The following is a 17,327-nucleotide window of genomic DNA, read 5'->3' as shown; positions in this document are numbered from 1 at the left end:
TGCTCGCTTTCAAGCGGTTTTAAATACTTTAATTGAAAAGCTATTAAAGAAAAGCGAAAATGTATTTAATCAAATTTTAGAAATGCACTACAATCCCTAAAAATCAAAAGCCAAACAGATGTACCTTTCAGAACCGGCCTTGCCAGACTTATTAATTACTATGTCATCGTCTTCAGAGTATATAGTTGTCTCACTTGCACTCCCTTAAAACACATATGTTTATAAACAGATGTGACAGTTTTAGAACCACTGCTGCTTTTGGAGCACATGTGCCAAAACAAAACAATTTTGCCGACTTTCAATTCAAATTTAATTGTTATTAAACATTAAAAGCGGTCATAAAGAAAAGCAGCATGCAAGTGGAGAATCTGCATACTTCAGTGGCCTGCAACCGCTGCACGGAATGCGCGGATTGGGGTCCAAATGGTTGGATTGCCTATGGAGCCTGTAATGCCATAGCCATAATGGATCCAAAAGTACGAACTGGTGGTTTCACAAGAAGATTTAGTATATCTAACCATTTATTAGTTTCAAGGCAACTCAGCCAAGGTCCGGTTCACTCTGGTGGAGCACACAAAGCGAGTGAACACTGTGAGGTGGTTGGATTGCGACAAACTTCTCTCCGGCGGCGATGATGCAAAGGCGTTTCTCTGGGAAATGGATGAAACGGGAACCACCAAGAGCTTCCCTCTCGAAGGACACACCAGTGGCGTAAATGCTGTGGATGGAGTCCGCCAACAGGATGGGTCCTGGCTTTTGGCAACCGCAGCAGCAGATAGCACAATCAAATTGTGGACTTTCCAAGAAAATGATTGTGTGTGCTTTCAAACCATATCCTTATCCGGCGGATTCTGCTTTTCCCTTCGCCTGAAGCTGCTGCCCAAGAGCAACCAGGTTTTGCTGGCCTTCAGTGGCGATGATGAGACAGTTTCCTTGTGGACGGAACAGATAGTAGCCGCAGGTGGTGGAGATCCAGTGGGTCGGCAGTTCCAACGCGTGCACAAGCTCACTGGCCACGAAGATTGGGTTCGAGGTCTGGATTTCGTTGTCGATGGAGAGGATTTGCTGCTGGCCAGTGGCTCGCAGGATAACTTTATTCGTCTCTGGAGAATCGCGCCGCGCAGCCAGGAGCAAATGCAAAAGAATCAGGTTGATCTGCTCCAATTGAGCAAGAACGACGATGAGATAAAGGTGGAGGAAAAGATACTGCAACTGGGAAAAGAGGCCTGGTATGCAGTGAGCTTGGAATCGGTTCTATATGGGCACGAGGGATGGATTTATGGGGTTCACTGGCACAAAACACCGGAACAAGGTAAGTCACAACAATTGATCTCCACAAATACCTTTCTCAAACCTCAACCCTCTAGAGCTCCGTCTGCTATCCGCCTCTATTGACAAGACCGTCATAATTTGGGCACCGACGGAGGATGGCGTTTGGTTAGAAGAAGTTCGCGTAGGCGAAGTGGGTGGAAACTCCGTGGGCTTCTATGGTGGAAAGTTCTCCGGCGATGGACACTCGATCATGGCCCACAGCTACCAGGGAGGATTTCATATTTGGAACCAGGATCCAAATCGACCTCAGCTCTGGACCCCAAATGTCATTGTGGGTGGTCATTATGGCGAAGTGAGGGATCTGGCTTGGGAACATAGCGGCGCCTATTTGATGACCGCGTCTGCAGACCAAACAACTCGACTGCACGCTCCGTGGCTGCAGGATGGAACTAATCCCACTTGGCATGAGCTGGCACGCCCACAAATTCATGGATACGATATGCAGGCGTTGGCTTTGCTTTCACGTTATAAATTCGCTAGTGGAGCAGAGGAAAAGATTGTGCGGACTTTTCAAGCGCCAGCCAACTTCATTGAGAACTTTCGTCACATCAGTGGGATAGAAAATGATGACGCGCGAGACGTCCTCATGGATTGTAAGTCAGCTGAAGGATTATATTACTCTCCGAGTCTTTACTTTACTTACCTTTTAATTTATTTAACTTTATATAGCTCTTCCCAAAGGAGCTTCCGTGCCTTCTTTGGGATTATCCAACAAGGCTATCTACAAAGTCGAATCAGCAGTGGAGTCGACCAGTAAGGGTAAAGATGAATACCCGGACAATTACTTTGTGCCTATTGCTTTGGAAACGCCGCCGCAGGAAGAGACTTTAATGCAGAATACACTTTGGCCCGAGCTGCAGAAGCTTTATGGCCATGGCTACGAAATTTTTGCACTAGCCGCCACTGCAGATGGTTCCGTCTTGGCCTCCACTTGCAAAGCGAGCAATGCCGAGCATGCTCAGATTATTTTATGGTGGGTATAACTGCAGAATTTACAGCTTGATATAAAATTTCATTAAGCATTACTTAGTTTGCTTAGTTTGAATCATTGCTTAGTGGTGCACATTAGAATGTTAAGAACGAACTGATGTTCCCCTTTTTCAGGAACCCTTCGAATTGGAAACAAATGCAGAAGCTGAGTGGGCACCAGTTGACTGTGACCCAACTTAGATTCTCCCCCGATTCACGATATCTGCTATCAGTTTCCCGGGATCGTCGCTGGTGTCTCTACGAGAGGCAGGATTCCTCGGTGGGCTATCAACTGGTGGCCAGCACTGACAAGACCAATGGAGTTCATACACGCATCATTTGGTCTTGTGATTGGTCGCATGATGGTCAATACTTTGTGACGAGCTCAAGAGATGGAAAAGTAGTGGTTTGGAAAAAGGAAGAAGACTGCAAGGAGTCTTCGCTAAATGGCTGGCAGGCGAATGGAATTCTAGACCTTAAAAATGAGTCAATCACAGCTGTGGCTTTTTCCAATGCTTATCTTAGTGGTACAGATGACACATACATTCTTGCTATGGGAACGGAAACTGGTCTGATAAAGATATATCAGTTTGTTCGAGGAGATTGGAAGTTACTCAGCGATTTGAATAAGAGGTTGGTTTAAGTTTCCATTATTAATGTGCTCTAATATATATGTTTTGTTAACTTTTAGCCAAGCTCATCATCTCACAGTTCGGCGTCTGCAGTTCCGCCCTGGAAAAGAACTCCAGCTTGCGAGTTGTGGTGAGGATCACTTAGTGCGCATCTACGACATTAAGCTCACATCAGTTTGACTCCATGTGGATTAAAGTAGCCTTATTAACTCCAACCGCTGCGTTTAATTAGACGTCTGTATCATCTGCAGACAGAGTGGATAGGGGATGGGTTTCGCTCGTCTCGCCTGATTTATCTGAATTTCGCTATCTAATCTGCTGCAATTAGCTGTGTTCAGGGTTCTCCCCGTGGCTCCTGTTATACGTGCTCTGATAAGATGTTATTGACGCCTAATTAGCTGCAGAATATTGGCGCTGCAAGCACGTCGATTTGGGTATTTAAGTAGAATGGTAAAATAGCTTCAATCACAGTTTGTTGGCAACAATTCAACATGAGGGCAGCAATAGTTTTGGCACTTATCGGTACAGTTTTGGCGGCTCCGCCAGTCAGGCTGATGCCGAAACAAGATAGTGAACATGATCAGTACGCTCATATATTTGCGAAGGTACGGCCACCAGGCCAGAAGCACCAGAACATGGAGATTGAATTCCAGCCAGAGCACCACAACTCTCAGTCGAGCAACCAGGTCGAAACGGAAATCAAGCATGTGGAGCACAAGCAGCCTCAGCACCTGGAACATAAGATCAAGGAGCAGAGTTCTTCTCCTATTTCTCAGGTGGAGTCGAGACCTCCTCACACCTTGGACTTTGAGATCAAGCCTGTGGAGCAGAAGCCACCTCAGCGATTGGAGTTTGAGGTGAAGCCGCACCACGACCAGAACTCTCCCCAGGGACATTTGGTTTCATTGGGCGTCAAGCCAGTGGAGCAGAAGCCTTCTCAGCACTTAGAGGTCGAGATTAAGCAGCAGCAGCAACATTCTTCGCCAAATCATCAGGTGGAACTAGAAATCAAGCAGGTGGAACAGAAGCCTCCTCACTATTTGGAGGTCGAGATCAAGCCGGTTGACCAGAAGCCACCTCACCGTCTGGAGCTTGAAGTCCAGCAGCAGGTGCAGCACCAGAACTCCGAGCATGGACATTTGGTTGCTTTGAGACCAGTGGAGCAGAAGCCCCAACACATCGATCATGAACTGAAGAACTCCCAGAAAATCGATCTGGAAGTTGCTCAGGAGAATGAGCCGTTGGCATACCAACTCCAGAACCAACATTTCAACCTCAGTCTGCACCAATAGAACGGTGGGCCACAAAGTGTATCCGTTTTACAAAGTGCATTAAATATGTATAATTACAAAGCGAGCGTTTTCACTGACCAGTCCTCCCAAGGTGGTTGTTAAATGAGAAATAAATAAAAATGGTCTGGAGCGAGCACAAGGAGCCGCAGTTTGCAATTTCCGTTTAGCTGGTGCTGCATAGTTTTGGGCCAAGACAGCAGCCATGGCCACGTGTCCGGGATAGGGAGTTTGAAGCGCGGCGGAGTGAGGAGTCGGGAGTGGTGCCTGGAGTGGAGCGAGGTGCTGAGTTATGGCCAGAGCGTGCCACCTTTTAAACCGCAGCTTGCAATTTCCGTGCTCCAACTGACTTTATGATTGCCATTGGCTTCTGGCTAAAGCTTCAGCAGCAGCATCATTGTTGTCCAAACTTTCGGGATGGGATGAAAAGGAGCGGAGTGGAGCTGGAAATGCGGTTAATTGGCTGGCGGCCATCTTTCACTGGCACTTTAATTATGTTTTCGTGGAGTCCACAACTCCACTTCTAGGCAACTTCCATATCTCTATCTATAACTCTATCTCCTTCCCGACGAATGTCGTTGAACCGCCTCATAGATAAGCGCATAAACCTGCACTGCATTGTTCCGGCTGCCACAATGGGTAGAAAGTTAACTATTGAATTGCATTTAGGCCACGTCGGAGGTCGATTGTCCTCGCACCTATTCAAAGTTGGCAATATCCCGCGGGGGGTGGTTTCACAGTGCCATGGAGCCCACTGCTCCCATGGCTCGATGCTCGATGGATCCGGGACTTCCTTCTACGCTTGTTCACATCGCACGGAGCTGAAAAACCGCGAAAAATGTTGCCTCCATGATTGGTTTATTTTCGGGATTACACATAAAAAAGTTTTAGTTCCTGTTCAGAGGAACATGGTTTTTGTTGAGAATGAGCACTTCTTTTGTTAATACTTTTGTAATGTTTTTACCGGGTGGTCTAAAAAGTACCAATGTCCTGTTGACATTCAAAATGTTTTATGGTGAACTTAAATTCAATTTTGTTATCTTTAATATATGGCTAGCAACCTTTCGAAGATTTTCATAAAAGTTCCATGTAAATCACTTTAACGTTGCATGAAGTTATTGGTTTTGAAAGATATATGGCTTGAAATACACTATAATACACTTCATAATGTTATATTATTATAATTATTATCTTATAAAATTTTAAATAGATAATAGTGAATAGTTACAAATTCCTAATTGTTAGTTCATTTGGTTACTAATGAAATGCCACTATATTCATGAACTGTTATATAGTTTATATTTGGTGTAATCAGGATAAATTGTTTACAGTACAGCGCTCTTCGCACGCGTTTTATTTTGAGTTAAATATTGGCAAACAAAGCGGCCATTGCAATGGCGCTACACGCGTTTCCGCTTCCGCTGAAAGTTGCACGGAAAAAATCCATACATTCATGCATTTGCGCCGAAACTTTTGTTCAACTTGCATTGTGCTGTGGCATGATTCCACTCTTTATTTATTTTCTTAGTCCCGCCATTTGTTATTGTTGCAACAATTTTGCATTCTGCGGAAAAAGTTTAAGTTTCAATTGCAGCGAACGTGCCCCAGAGTTGCTGACAGCCACTGGAGCAGTGGAAACTGAAGCCATTCTAGCCATAACATGTGTAAACATATTGCCCCCTTCTCCATCACCACCACATCCAGAATCCAGCATACAGCATACAGCATACAGCATACAGCATCCAACATCCAGCATCCTGCATCCTACTTCCCCACCGAAGTCCTCAGATCCTTTCGTTTGCATGTGTGTCAGTAGTGGATTTCGCTCGGGTTGCGCTTTCTGTTTGTCTGCCATAGTTTTTTGTTTGACTTGACGTCCAATCTTGCTTCAGCTGCGAAAAAATTGCTCTAAAATTGTGGGAACTAAGCGGTTTCTAAGAAAAAAAGTTGCACATCCTAGAATCAGGTGGATGGATTAGTACGAACAATTAATCCTTTCGAGAAACGAACTTCATCGCAGGCAAAAACTAAGTTGACACTTTTTGGAAAAGCAGTTTCTTTATGGAGTTATAGGATTGCATTATTTTTTCTTATTTACTTTGGTTTTATTGAAGCTAGGGTTATTTTGGGTTAAACATAAGTTTGAATGAATGAATTTTTTACTAACAAATGTAAAAAAATCACACAATTTTTAATAAAATGGAATTTACTAGAAAAAAATGCATTGCGGATTTGATTGTAACCCGTGGTTCTGCAGCAGCTGTTCTACTCTTGTTTGGGTGACTTACCGATTAAGCAAAAACCCTGACCCAAGTCTGTGGGCTCTCCACGACTCCACTGGATCCCGAAATTCTTTGAAAATTAATTATTCCGGAGAGTTAGCGTATGCCAGCCATATCCATATATTTCCCCCCTGCTATTCGCCATCACAAAGGCATCCCCCTTTCCCCTCTGCGGCCGCACGCCCCCACATATGTTTCGCTCGTATTTCCGCTTTGGCTGCACCAACAACAATGTCACGCGCTCCATGATTTGTGCATTTCCGTTTTTTTGGCAGCACGAACGCGACAGGCACGAACATGCAAGCGGGGGCGAACCGGAAGCTGCCGAGCAGCCATCGCCGAGGCCCAAAAACTGCGACAAAGCCTATTGATGCGAATGGAGCATGGAGCGGCGCATTTGGCCCCAGTTCGAAGTGCTGCGGGGGACTGGAGCTGGTGGCCCAATTTAAATCGCCAATTGATTGAGCCACCAATAGCACTGCTCTTTGGCGCATTTGCCGTTGTAACAAGCGAAACTTCAAATCGAAAACTTTCGGCCTGCTAAGCCCAAAAGCCCAAGCGTTCAAAGTTTTTCAATTACCTGACCACGCTGTGCTCCTGTTTCCACAATCCTGCAGGAACCCGTAGCAAATTCCCATAGTTTTGTTTGCTCGGGTGGTGGATAAAAGGGCAAGTTTAACAAGACAACAGGAAAAACTGGTAAAAGTAGCAAGTTAAAAGTTTTGGCGCAACAGAAAACGAGGAAAAGGGAAAAAATGAACTCGCGATGTTGTGGATTTTGATTATAAATATTGTAATATAAACCTGTAACCCGTAACCCGTAACCCATAGCCCGTAACCTGTAGCCTGGTCAATTTAGTGTGCTAGTCCGTTCCCATTTGTCTACGAAGCCTTTGAAAGTGGGTTAACCTTAATTGTTTTCCAATTAGTTTTGCTGCAAAAAGTTTGAAGTTCATTTAGCTCCTCCCACTCGCCGTGTTTTTGCCCCAGCTTCATTTCCTGCTCTTTTTTTTGTTCGAGTCGGTCGCAGTCAACATGGCGTATGATGAATTTTTAATTACGTGTGCTGCAAGCTAACCAGACAGAAAAAGTGAGGAGGCAGAAAAAAGATTGGTAACAACTGTTTGCCACTTGCAAATTGCAGCCACCCAAAAAAGTATTCGAAAAACTCGAGGGCCTCTAGAAGATAGTTTTTTCTCAATTTTTTTGGGCTGCAACCTGCAACCTGCAACATGGAGCCAGCATACCATATATACGAGTATTTACCGGGGCGTTGTGTTCATAACTGCAAAAAGATAATTACACAGTCGGCTTGCAGCATTTAGAGTCCTGCTCTTGACAATGAGCCTGAACTGGGGATTGGCTTAAACGTCGGACTTATGCCGTGATGTTTGGCCGCCACTTTGAGCCCTGTTTAAATACCGGTGCAATTTGTGTTTGCTGAATGGAATCGAAAACAATTTCAATTGTTTCATGCCCGAATCGCTTTCGGCCATTTTCAACACTCCTTGATTGCAGTTGAAAATTTGCAAAAAATGTGAGAGCAAACGCTTTTGTGTACTGTCAACAGAAAAACAGCCCCATCATCACCTACCGGGCTCATCATGATGCCAGCAATTCCACAGAAACCACTGCACCACCGCAGGGAAATGGCCCGAATGCAGGAGCCAACGGGCGTTTTTCCAGCATTTACGATTTCCCTTATTGCCAGTGCTTTCATTTCGCTTTTCGGACACTTTTCCTGCCCGCTGACAATTTCATGTTTTTTATCAATATGCCTGCCTCGAAATGCCTCGCCTGAAAAGCCATTCGGCTGGACATCTGTAATGCATTGCATCCATAACTTTTATTTCGTCCTGAAATTATCCTATTTGCAGGCTGCTGTGATCCAATTTTACGCGACGGACCGCCGGTAATGGTATTTTCAAGGCTCCCTTCTAAGGAAAATAAATTAAGATTTAAGTCGACTGTGAAATGGGCCAACTGCCATCTTTATATACAATAGGCCAACATATCAGCTGAAATGGATTATCGAATTGATTTAACATTTTTCGCATTCTTTCGAGTTAATTCGTTTAAGTTGATTTAAATATTTTTATAGTAATAAGGCGAATTTATCATAATTACTTGAGGAACTACATTGAAATATTTTTCATTCAAATAGTTTTAAAGCGCAGTTAACAATATATTTAGCATAAAGTTAATGCATTTATAGTCAAATAAAATATGCCCGCTGGCAAAAAAGTGAGCTGTGAGTAACGCGCGATTCAGTGTGCATTTGAAAATGAAGGAAAAAGTGTTAAATATGTTTTTTAATTAAATATGTCCTTGCATAATAATCCGGAGGGCATTCGGTTTATGGCATTTAAATCGAACTGGTAACTCCGTGCATCCGCCTCAGTTCGTTCAGCTGTCACGGATTTTTTCTCATTTTCGCATTTTTTACGGCTTTTCACTGGCTGCAGCTGCAGGGGGTTAAAGTTAATTTGTTTACGCTGATGTGTCAATATAAAAATTCGCTTTTTGCGACTTCATGAAGGGCGGCGAATAGATTTGTCAGTCAAACAAATTCGCGCCATATCACGGGGATTTATAAATTCAATATTCTGCTGAGCTCGTTTAAGAGCAAAGCTGTGCCAGTCGATTGATGTGGTTGGCACTGGTCGTCTCTAAAAAAAAAAGGGACAAAAGAGAACCGGGTTAAGCCGAGAAAATCAACTTTGACTTAACAACATTAAAAGCGCACTGCTTTAAGGCCTTTAAGTTAATTTCCACGGCGAGGACAGACCCGCTCCCGACTGAAAAGATGATAAATTTTTATGCCGAACAACTCCGACGGCAAGTTTATAAGTATGCTTGTGTGTTTCTGCCGCTCGAGAATGGGAAACTTCGAGGAAACACAGCCGCAACTTTAGCGGCGACATTTCCTCGGGGCTTTGCCGCAAATTATGCGGTCGGGGACGTCTTGCCACCAGAAGAAACTGCCTGGGAACACTTAAAAAAGATTCTCGAATCGTCATTAAAGGGGAAAATTACCCATCATTTACGTGCGTTTATTTCTCCTTAATTTGGTAAACATTATACAACGATGAACGGCAAGTTGCTTACATATTTTTATAGCTTAACACTTAAAAGTTAAATAAACATGGTCGAAAATCTGTCTCTATTAATTTGACTCATAATTTATGAGAGTGCTGGATTTTATTATGAATATTCCAAATTTTTTAGAGTATGTTTTATAAATAAAGGAAAATAATAATAAAAAAGGAAATTGCAATGATTATGTTTTTAGATATTTTTCTGTAATATTGTATACACTTTTTTTAATGAAGAATTCGTGTTGGGGTTTTAATGATATATTTATTTCTGTTAATGGTTTTCTGGCTAACTGTTATGCCAAGATTTTTTAGAGAGGGTAATTGTGCAACGACCTGTGAGGTAAATCAGCTCCCTTTAAAGTTTGAGTGCGAGAAAATTTCTTGAAGCTATAGGATACTGAATCTAAAGACCATCTCAGTGCACAGTGCTATTATGTAAGTTCTAATGTCTAACTTATTGAGCTGTAATGTTTTTCTAAGTGGAGTTTAAGGGCGACTGGCAACTGGCGAATGGCGAATGGCGAATGGCAGCACCTGCTGCTGTCAGAACGGATGGGCTGCCTCGGCACTCATCTGGGCCCCCATATCATCCCGCCTGTTGAAGGGTGTAGGGGGAGTTTGATCCAGACCCCCAAAATCCCCCTTCGGAGTGAGCGATGGCTGTTTGAACGGCGTCGACTGTCATATTACACGCTGCACGTAATTTGTATAGAGCGCTCCGCCCGCGCCGTGTAAATTATGCATCCATCAATCGCACGAGTGGCGCTAATTGATATTACTTTGGTGGGCGGGAGGAAAGTGGATCATTGGGTGGGGCCAATTGTTTGCCAACAGTATTAGCAGCAGCGGCCATTTATTTTCCCAACAAATTGCTATAATGCAAAATGTTATGCGGAAATGCGATTTGCAAGTTCAACTTGAGCGGACTGCTAATGGCGAACATGCACTCTGCCATTAACAAATATTTCTGCAGCGCTGCAGTATTGATTTTTAGCCCTTATCTAGCGGGTCCTTTGCATGTCGCTCTCGCCGATGTCAGAGTTCAAATTATGAGTTCATCGCAAGTCGCGAGCACAAAGCAACACTTGCCAACAAAGCTCGGATACACTCGACGTCAGACAAAGGCAAAAGCAGCACTAACAACCAGTGGCGTACGAGGGGGTGGGCACTAAAAAAAAACCATACTTTTATTAGGCACAATTCTAAGATACTCCAAAATTACTCCTTTATAATTAGGTTTTTTTTTAAATTCTGCAATAATTATTAGAGTACAATATAATATGTATTCGTTGTAATGGAAAATCTGCATACACCCCAGCCAACTTCCTGGATGCGCCACTGCCAAGAACTACAGACAACTCGAGTGCCATTGTGTGCACATGTGTTTGATGTGTGTGTAAGTGAGTGGGTGGGTTAAATGGGTGAAATGGTTACTGATGACAGGGTGGGGATCATTTTTGCCTTGGCCAAACGGTTGTCAGTGCTGAGACAATGCAATTGCAGTAACTACTCCTCACTTCGAATTCCGAGCAGAAGTCACGGCACTCGACAAGGAAATGCCATTTCATATAGCAATGAATGTGGAGAGTTTTTTGCCAAATCCCGAAAGCAATGGATTTCTAGTGAATGGGAATATTCAGTGAAAGGAAAAGCATTGTGCGTTGAAAATACTCAACTTTTATTTATAAGAACGCTTGAACTTATTCTGAAAATCAAAGCATTTCGACTTTGTCTCTAATGGAATTTATTAAAATCGATGTTTGGGCAATAACTATACATGCCCATAGATACTACCAAAATATTTCCATTTTCGATTTTGTTGTGGAACTAGGTACATATATAAGTTAAAAATGTTTATTAACCCAGTCTGTTTAAAGAAGGTTGTTTGGACCTTTTTTTGCTAGCGAGAGTCAGTGATTGAGCAATCACAGCCAGCTCCTCCGGTGACAACACTTCATTCTGGTGATGGGGATCAGCTGGGACTTGCCCACACCCGAAGCCACCGGCGGGAGTGGACTTAGGGGCCACCTAGTTGACCATAAACTAGCTTTGGCCGCCCGCCGGGAGAAGTGACCTCGCCCTCGGTTTGACTCCTGTTGTCAAATGTCAACGGATTGGGCTTGGGGATGGCACAGAACGGCACGGAATGGCACAGATGGGAGTGGAAAGGACGGATGGTAATGGAGGAGGTGTTGCCTCAACTCAACTCCACTCCACTCGGAGCATTTGCTTTTGTCGGCTCACCTGATGCAGATGCATCCAGCTTGTTGTCTGTTTGCTGCTCCTGGCAGCAAACAATGCCGAAGGGTAGGGATTCGAGCTTAGTCGAGCTATTATGATGAGCTGGCTCCGAGCTCGGGAGCTGTGTTAATGACAGCGGAAGTGCACTTTATTTAATTAATCTGTTATAATTATAACGTGCTTATGTCTGCTCATGTGTGCAGTGGGTGGAGATGGGTGGAGGCCGTGTTTGCCCGGATTAATGGGTGAAAAAGTAATAAAGTGCAACGCACTCGGGCAATTCTGCGAAGCAAATAAAGTGCCAGTGCAAATACTGCCAGGGAATTAATTGAAAGATCATTAACTTACTCGACGGCTGATAAGGTGCCGCAGGTGGTACTAAAATGAAATTGGTTAAGCTCTCAAACCATTAACCGTTCGGAGAGTATGATATTAAGTGGATATATTACTGGCAGGGATTGATTAAAAAAGCATTTGCAATGGAAACGCTGTCCTCTGTCTGTTTTGCATGATTGACAAGCTTGCTTTTCGAAATGAAGTGATTAAAAAATAATATAAATGTTTTTGTAACGATTTTTTTTATTTATAGAAAATTTGTCGATTGATTGCTTTTCAAATATTTCCATTGGGCGTGGAACAGTTTTAATCGAGTGCATGTCAAGTTGGTTGTTTGGAACCAAGTGTTCTAAGTGCTACAGAAAAACGGCAGTAACTTGTTGTACACTCGTTTACTTTATTGGCGCACTAAATTGATTATGAATTTGATATTAACTTTTAAGTGCCCCCCTAATTGTGCTAATTGCTGGCCCTCAGATTGCCAGGGAGTTTGGAGTTTTGTGCGATAGTAATAGCATTAATTATGGGGCATATCAAGCAAAGCTACCAGTTAACACGAGGAACTTTGCCACATGCGGCGTAAAATGTCAATTATTTCAATTAAACAGGCTTTCGCCGCGCCGAGGTTACCAATGGCGATAGCGTTCAATCAGCATCAAATTCTATGCACTTAAAAGAAATGTGTTGCCACATGGTATTTTGGTATTTAGTCTGATGCCCTGTCAGGGCCATTAAAAGTTTCTCCGTCTCACTTCTAATAACCAATTAAAGTGCAAAAATAAACATTAATTATGCGTTAGAGTGGCGCAGTTCGAAATGTGTTTCAACTTTCTCTTCGTTTCATAGTATTGGTGTGTGAGCGTTCGGCACTTTATACGCAGGGGCGTGGTGACTGCCATTTTACGGTTTGGCTAAATTTATGCACATTGTTGCACTGCCTCGGTTGGCTTACATATGTATGTATGTGTGTGCGAATATGTGGAGTGGCATAAGTAATCAAGCAGCCAGAAAAGTGGCAAATGTGAAGTATTTGCCAGCCAAATGTTTTGGCCAAGTTAGGAATGAATTGCCAGGATGTCGTTGCTGCGAAATTTATGTGCATGATTTGCATAAGCTGCCCCTCGAGTGTCTTAAATAACTGCATTTTAATATAGTTTAGTCCTCTCTGCATAATACACACCGCAAAATATTTACAAATTTAAGGATTACTTTTAAAACGGCATTCGGTAGGAAGACCAGACGATTTTAGATTGCAAAGAAAAGTGATATGCTACTTGCCCTTAATTGTGGAAGTAAGTAAAATGGTTTATGTTCGGTTGACTTTATAAAGCAGAAAGCTCCTGAATTAAATTCCAAACCAAATTAATATATTGTGTCCAGATGTTTGTGTCTTAATACCCCGAGATTTTGGTCCCCCAAATGATTTGCAAGTGTATGCATTAAAACCAGTCTTTCCACGTGAACAGTCCTTCATTCTTAAGTATAACTTGCACTTTGCTCGACTTGCCCCGCCCGTTCAAGTGTCACTAGAAATTGAACTGCACTCTGGAAGGGACATCTAGAGCATCTATTGGCCCCTTCACAGCAAGATGCAATTATTACATGACCGGCAACTGCTCCTTACCTTTGGCAAATAAGCGAAATAAGTGCTTTGGAGCAGTTGTTTTTCGTATAGTCCGAGGACGGCAAACTTTTCGCTGGCAAAGTTAAACAGCAGCGACTGAATAAATTGTCAAGGCTGCGCCATCAAAGATACTGGAAATGGATGAAAAAGGGGGTAAGGCGGTAAGTTGCCGAAAAAAGTTACCTAACGACGAGCTCCAAAAGTTCAAATAAGCTGAGCTCGGCAAAAACAGGCAAGTGAGGGTTGCGATATTATTAACTTTATTAGTTTATATTCAATTGGGGCATCAGTGTCGGCACTAACGAGGCAGCTTTATAAGAGGGAGCGAGCTCTCTTTTAACAAATTCGCTCAAATTATGATTATGCCGTAACATTATCGATAAAAGTACATTTTAACAATATCTCTTTGGTTTGTTTTTTTGGGTAAGTAGGAAATGAAGTTAGTTTAAAAAAAATAATATTAATGCTCCCTAGGAGTAGTGACTGTAATACACATTAGTTATTAGTTTTTAGCTTCTAAAATATCTAGCTCTTGCAATAGGCGAGTGCATTATTGCACATTGTAATTAATATTAAAGATATCTGGTAAGAGCAGATACCCCAATAAATGCCATCGGTTTAATACGCCCTCCATTCGCCTGTCAGGTGTCAACTTAATTGTTGACAACATCTGCTGGCGCGTGCGGTTAATTAGCCAGCCATATGATAAATCAATCGCCCAGAGTCCTCGGTCCTCGATGCCGGAGTCCTAGAGACTCCTTCTCAGTCCGTGGGCGAGGACCAAGTGCGTCGTGTTACGCCGCACAATGAATACCAAAAATTCAATTAATTTGTGAATAAACGTTAAATTGAATTGCGTTTGCGGGCTGCCTGTTGCAGTCGGTGCATAATTGCCAGTGACATCGCTGCAGCTTCCACTTGCCAGTTCCCAGTACACAGTACCCAGATCCCAGTTAACAGTTCCCAGTTCCCAGTTCGCAGTTCGCACGCAGATCGAGGGTACCCCAGTGAGCTGGAGAGCATGCCAGCGCCATCTTTGACGGCTTCTTAATTAAAAGACTGTCAATCTGTGTGCTCGTCCTCGAATGCGTTCTATATACACGCGTATGTATATGCGCGGCATGAGGCAGCTGAGGTGGCAGAGGCATAGGAAGCGACAACCCGACAAGTCGACAAACCAGGCGAGCTGATGGCGTGATGTCCTGGCCTCCGGACTCCCAAGGATCCAATGCTTCGGGTGCAACCCGTTGCCGGAGTGCTATTGTTAGCATCAAGTCATGCGCGCACCAGGCTGTATCGCCGGCAAAAAGCAACAGCAGGGAAAGCGCCAGCGAAAAATGAAAAGAAAATGGGAAATGAGCACAAAAAAATTCTCACCCTGTACCGGGTCTTTTTGCCGTGTTGACTGGGCTATATAGCCAAGTTTTGGAAGAGCTGCATCAGCTCCACTTTAAGTTATGTTTGCAAATGCAATCTTCAATTCAAGCACCTTTAAGTCACATTTTCTATTGATTGCAAATTAAATTGATTTGATTGCTGTTTATCATAAACAGAAACACGTATACTTCAGCAAAAAAGCCTTATATAGTATAATGCTTTTCCACAATTCATTCATTTAGTTTTGGATTTTCAAGCAGTTTGCCAAGTAGTTGAAAACTACAACTGAAAAGAGATGTTTTTAATAAAGAACCCCGTTTGCTTTATCCATTATCATCCTAGAAATAAATGGCCAAAGTTCGCATCTCTGCGTTCGCTCGCCACTCTCCTTTTAAGCAGGAAAAGCAAATGAAAATAACGCTGCAAGGCAGGGAAATACCCGTACAGGAAAAAATGCATAAAATGACTTATAAAACATTTGCGAGCGTGCGAACGGAAAGTCGCTGGAGGAAAAGGCGGCGGCACATTGAGGGCCACCGCATCCCAGTGCTCTGATTCCCAGCCATCCCAGCTTCCCCACCACACCACACCGCACCACAACCCAATCCCAGACCAAGCACAATCCCCAGCCCATCGCATCCGATACCATTCGGGAACAGTATCCTTTGGCAGGCCGTACAAGTGCTGCTCATTGACAGCACGCTGACGTGATGTGTTTAAGCCTGCCGGGATGTCCTGCTGTGTGCTGCCTGCTTTTAGGCTGCAAGCTCCTGATGCACCGGGAAAAATCAGGTCAACCAGTTATAACCCCATAGTAAGTTCAAAATATTTTTATATATTATGTATTATATTTACACCCGTTACTCGTAGAGTAAAAGGGTATACTAGATTCGTTGGAAAGTATGTAACAGGCAGAAGGAAGCGTTTCCGACCCTATAAAGTATATATATTCTTGATCAGGATCAATAGCCGAGTCGATCTGGCCATGTCCGTTTGTCCGTCCGTCTGTCCGTCCGTCTGTCCGTTCGTATGAACGTCGAGATCTCAGGAACTACAAAAGCTAGAAAGCTGAGATTAAGCATACAGACTCTAGAGACATAGAAGCAACGCAAGTTAATCGATTCATGTTGCCACGCCCACTTTAACGCCCACAAACCGCCCAAAACTGCCACGCCCACACTTTTGAAAAATGTTTTGATATTTTTTCATTTTTGTATTAGTCTTGTAAATTTCTATCAATTTGCCAAAAAACTTTGCCCACAAAGCGCCAAAAACTGTCAGTGTTGAAGACTCTCCTTCGCACTTCCACTAGCTGGCTGAGTAACGGGTATCAGATAGTCGGGGAACTCGACTATAGCGTTCTCCCTTGTTTTATTTTAATATATTTGAACTATTTCTGTTTTGGTTTCATATATTTGACATTAGGAACATTCTTTTTTATTTTATTGAGATTGGAAAATTAAAAACCTCAAAACAGTATAAGATACAAGTAAAATGATACAAAACTAATACAACTAATACATTTTTTCTGAAATGAATGAAAAATTCTGCTAAATAAAGAAGTATTAAATGTGGCTGTGAAGTTGGTTGCCCCTCAATTGAGTACACTTTTTCTTGCAGTGCCTCAGCTACAGCCTTGAAATTGCGGCTTCCCGATATCCGTGCAGTGAGGATGCGTTCCATTCGCCGCGACGTGATGACTCCGACTGTGACGTGCCACAAATATCAATGCGCAAAAGGGGCAGGCTCAAGGTTGCAGGACTTCGTGGCTCAACTCCTCGTCTTGAACACGTTTCGCACGCTCTCAAGTGTTGTTAGTTTCATCGCCGACCTGCCTCACGCCACCTAACTTTACACCTACCAACTTTTCGGGGGGTCCGCCTAAAAGCCAAACTCCTCGCATTTTCCGAGCGTCAGCAACTTTGTTTTTCGCATGATTTACCGCGCAGATCCGTTCGTATATTTGTCGCTTCGACGTAATTTGCATATAATTTACAGCTTCTGGCGGCAGCAGGCCGCATCGGCAACTTTTCAAGTATTTCTCTGTATTTCCTCACACCTGCTCGCCAGCAAGGACGACGAAGACAAGCTCCTCGAAGTACCGCCGGCAAACAAGCTAAGAGCCAACGCGAAAGCACTCGGAACAA

At 43.4% G+C, this 17,327-nt stretch overlaps 2 protein-coding genes across 2 annotated transcripts; both read left to right on the top strand.

Annotated features, from left to right (window-relative positions):
* The first annotated feature begins 242 nt into the window (after positions 1-242).
* On the top strand, positions 243-3,148 carry LOC120446088 (probable elongator complex protein 2). Its single transcript, XM_039626877.1, has 6 exons — positions 243-476; positions 529-1,312; positions 1,368-1,925; positions 2,002-2,305; positions 2,437-2,934; positions 2,993-3,148. Exons 1-6 carry the CDS (start codon positions 354-356, stop codon positions 3,111-3,113), a joined length of 2,388 nt encoding a protein of 795 aa, XP_039482811.1. The 5' UTR covers positions 243-353; the 3' UTR covers positions 3,114-3,148.
* Positions 3,149-3,157: 9 nt separating this feature from the next.
* LOC120446089 (early nodulin-75) lies at positions 3,158-4,332 on the top strand. Its single transcript, XM_039626879.2, has one exon. It carries the CDS (start codon positions 3,425-3,427, stop codon positions 4,223-4,225), a length of 801 nt encoding a protein of 266 aa, XP_039482813.1. The 5' UTR covers positions 3,158-3,424; the 3' UTR covers positions 4,226-4,332.
* The last annotated feature ends 12,995 nt before the right edge of the window (positions 4,333-17,327 follow it).

Source organism: Drosophila santomea, chromosome 2R (assembly GCF_016746245.2).
Source record: "Drosophila santomea strain STO CAGO 1482 chromosome 2R, Prin_Dsan_1.1, whole genome shotgun sequence".
Classification (NCBI taxonomy): domain Eukaryota; kingdom Metazoa; phylum Arthropoda; class Insecta; order Diptera; family Drosophilidae; genus Drosophila; species Drosophila santomea.
Note: the sequence above shows the minus strand (reverse complement) of the source record. Positions and strands in the feature narration are given on the sequence as shown.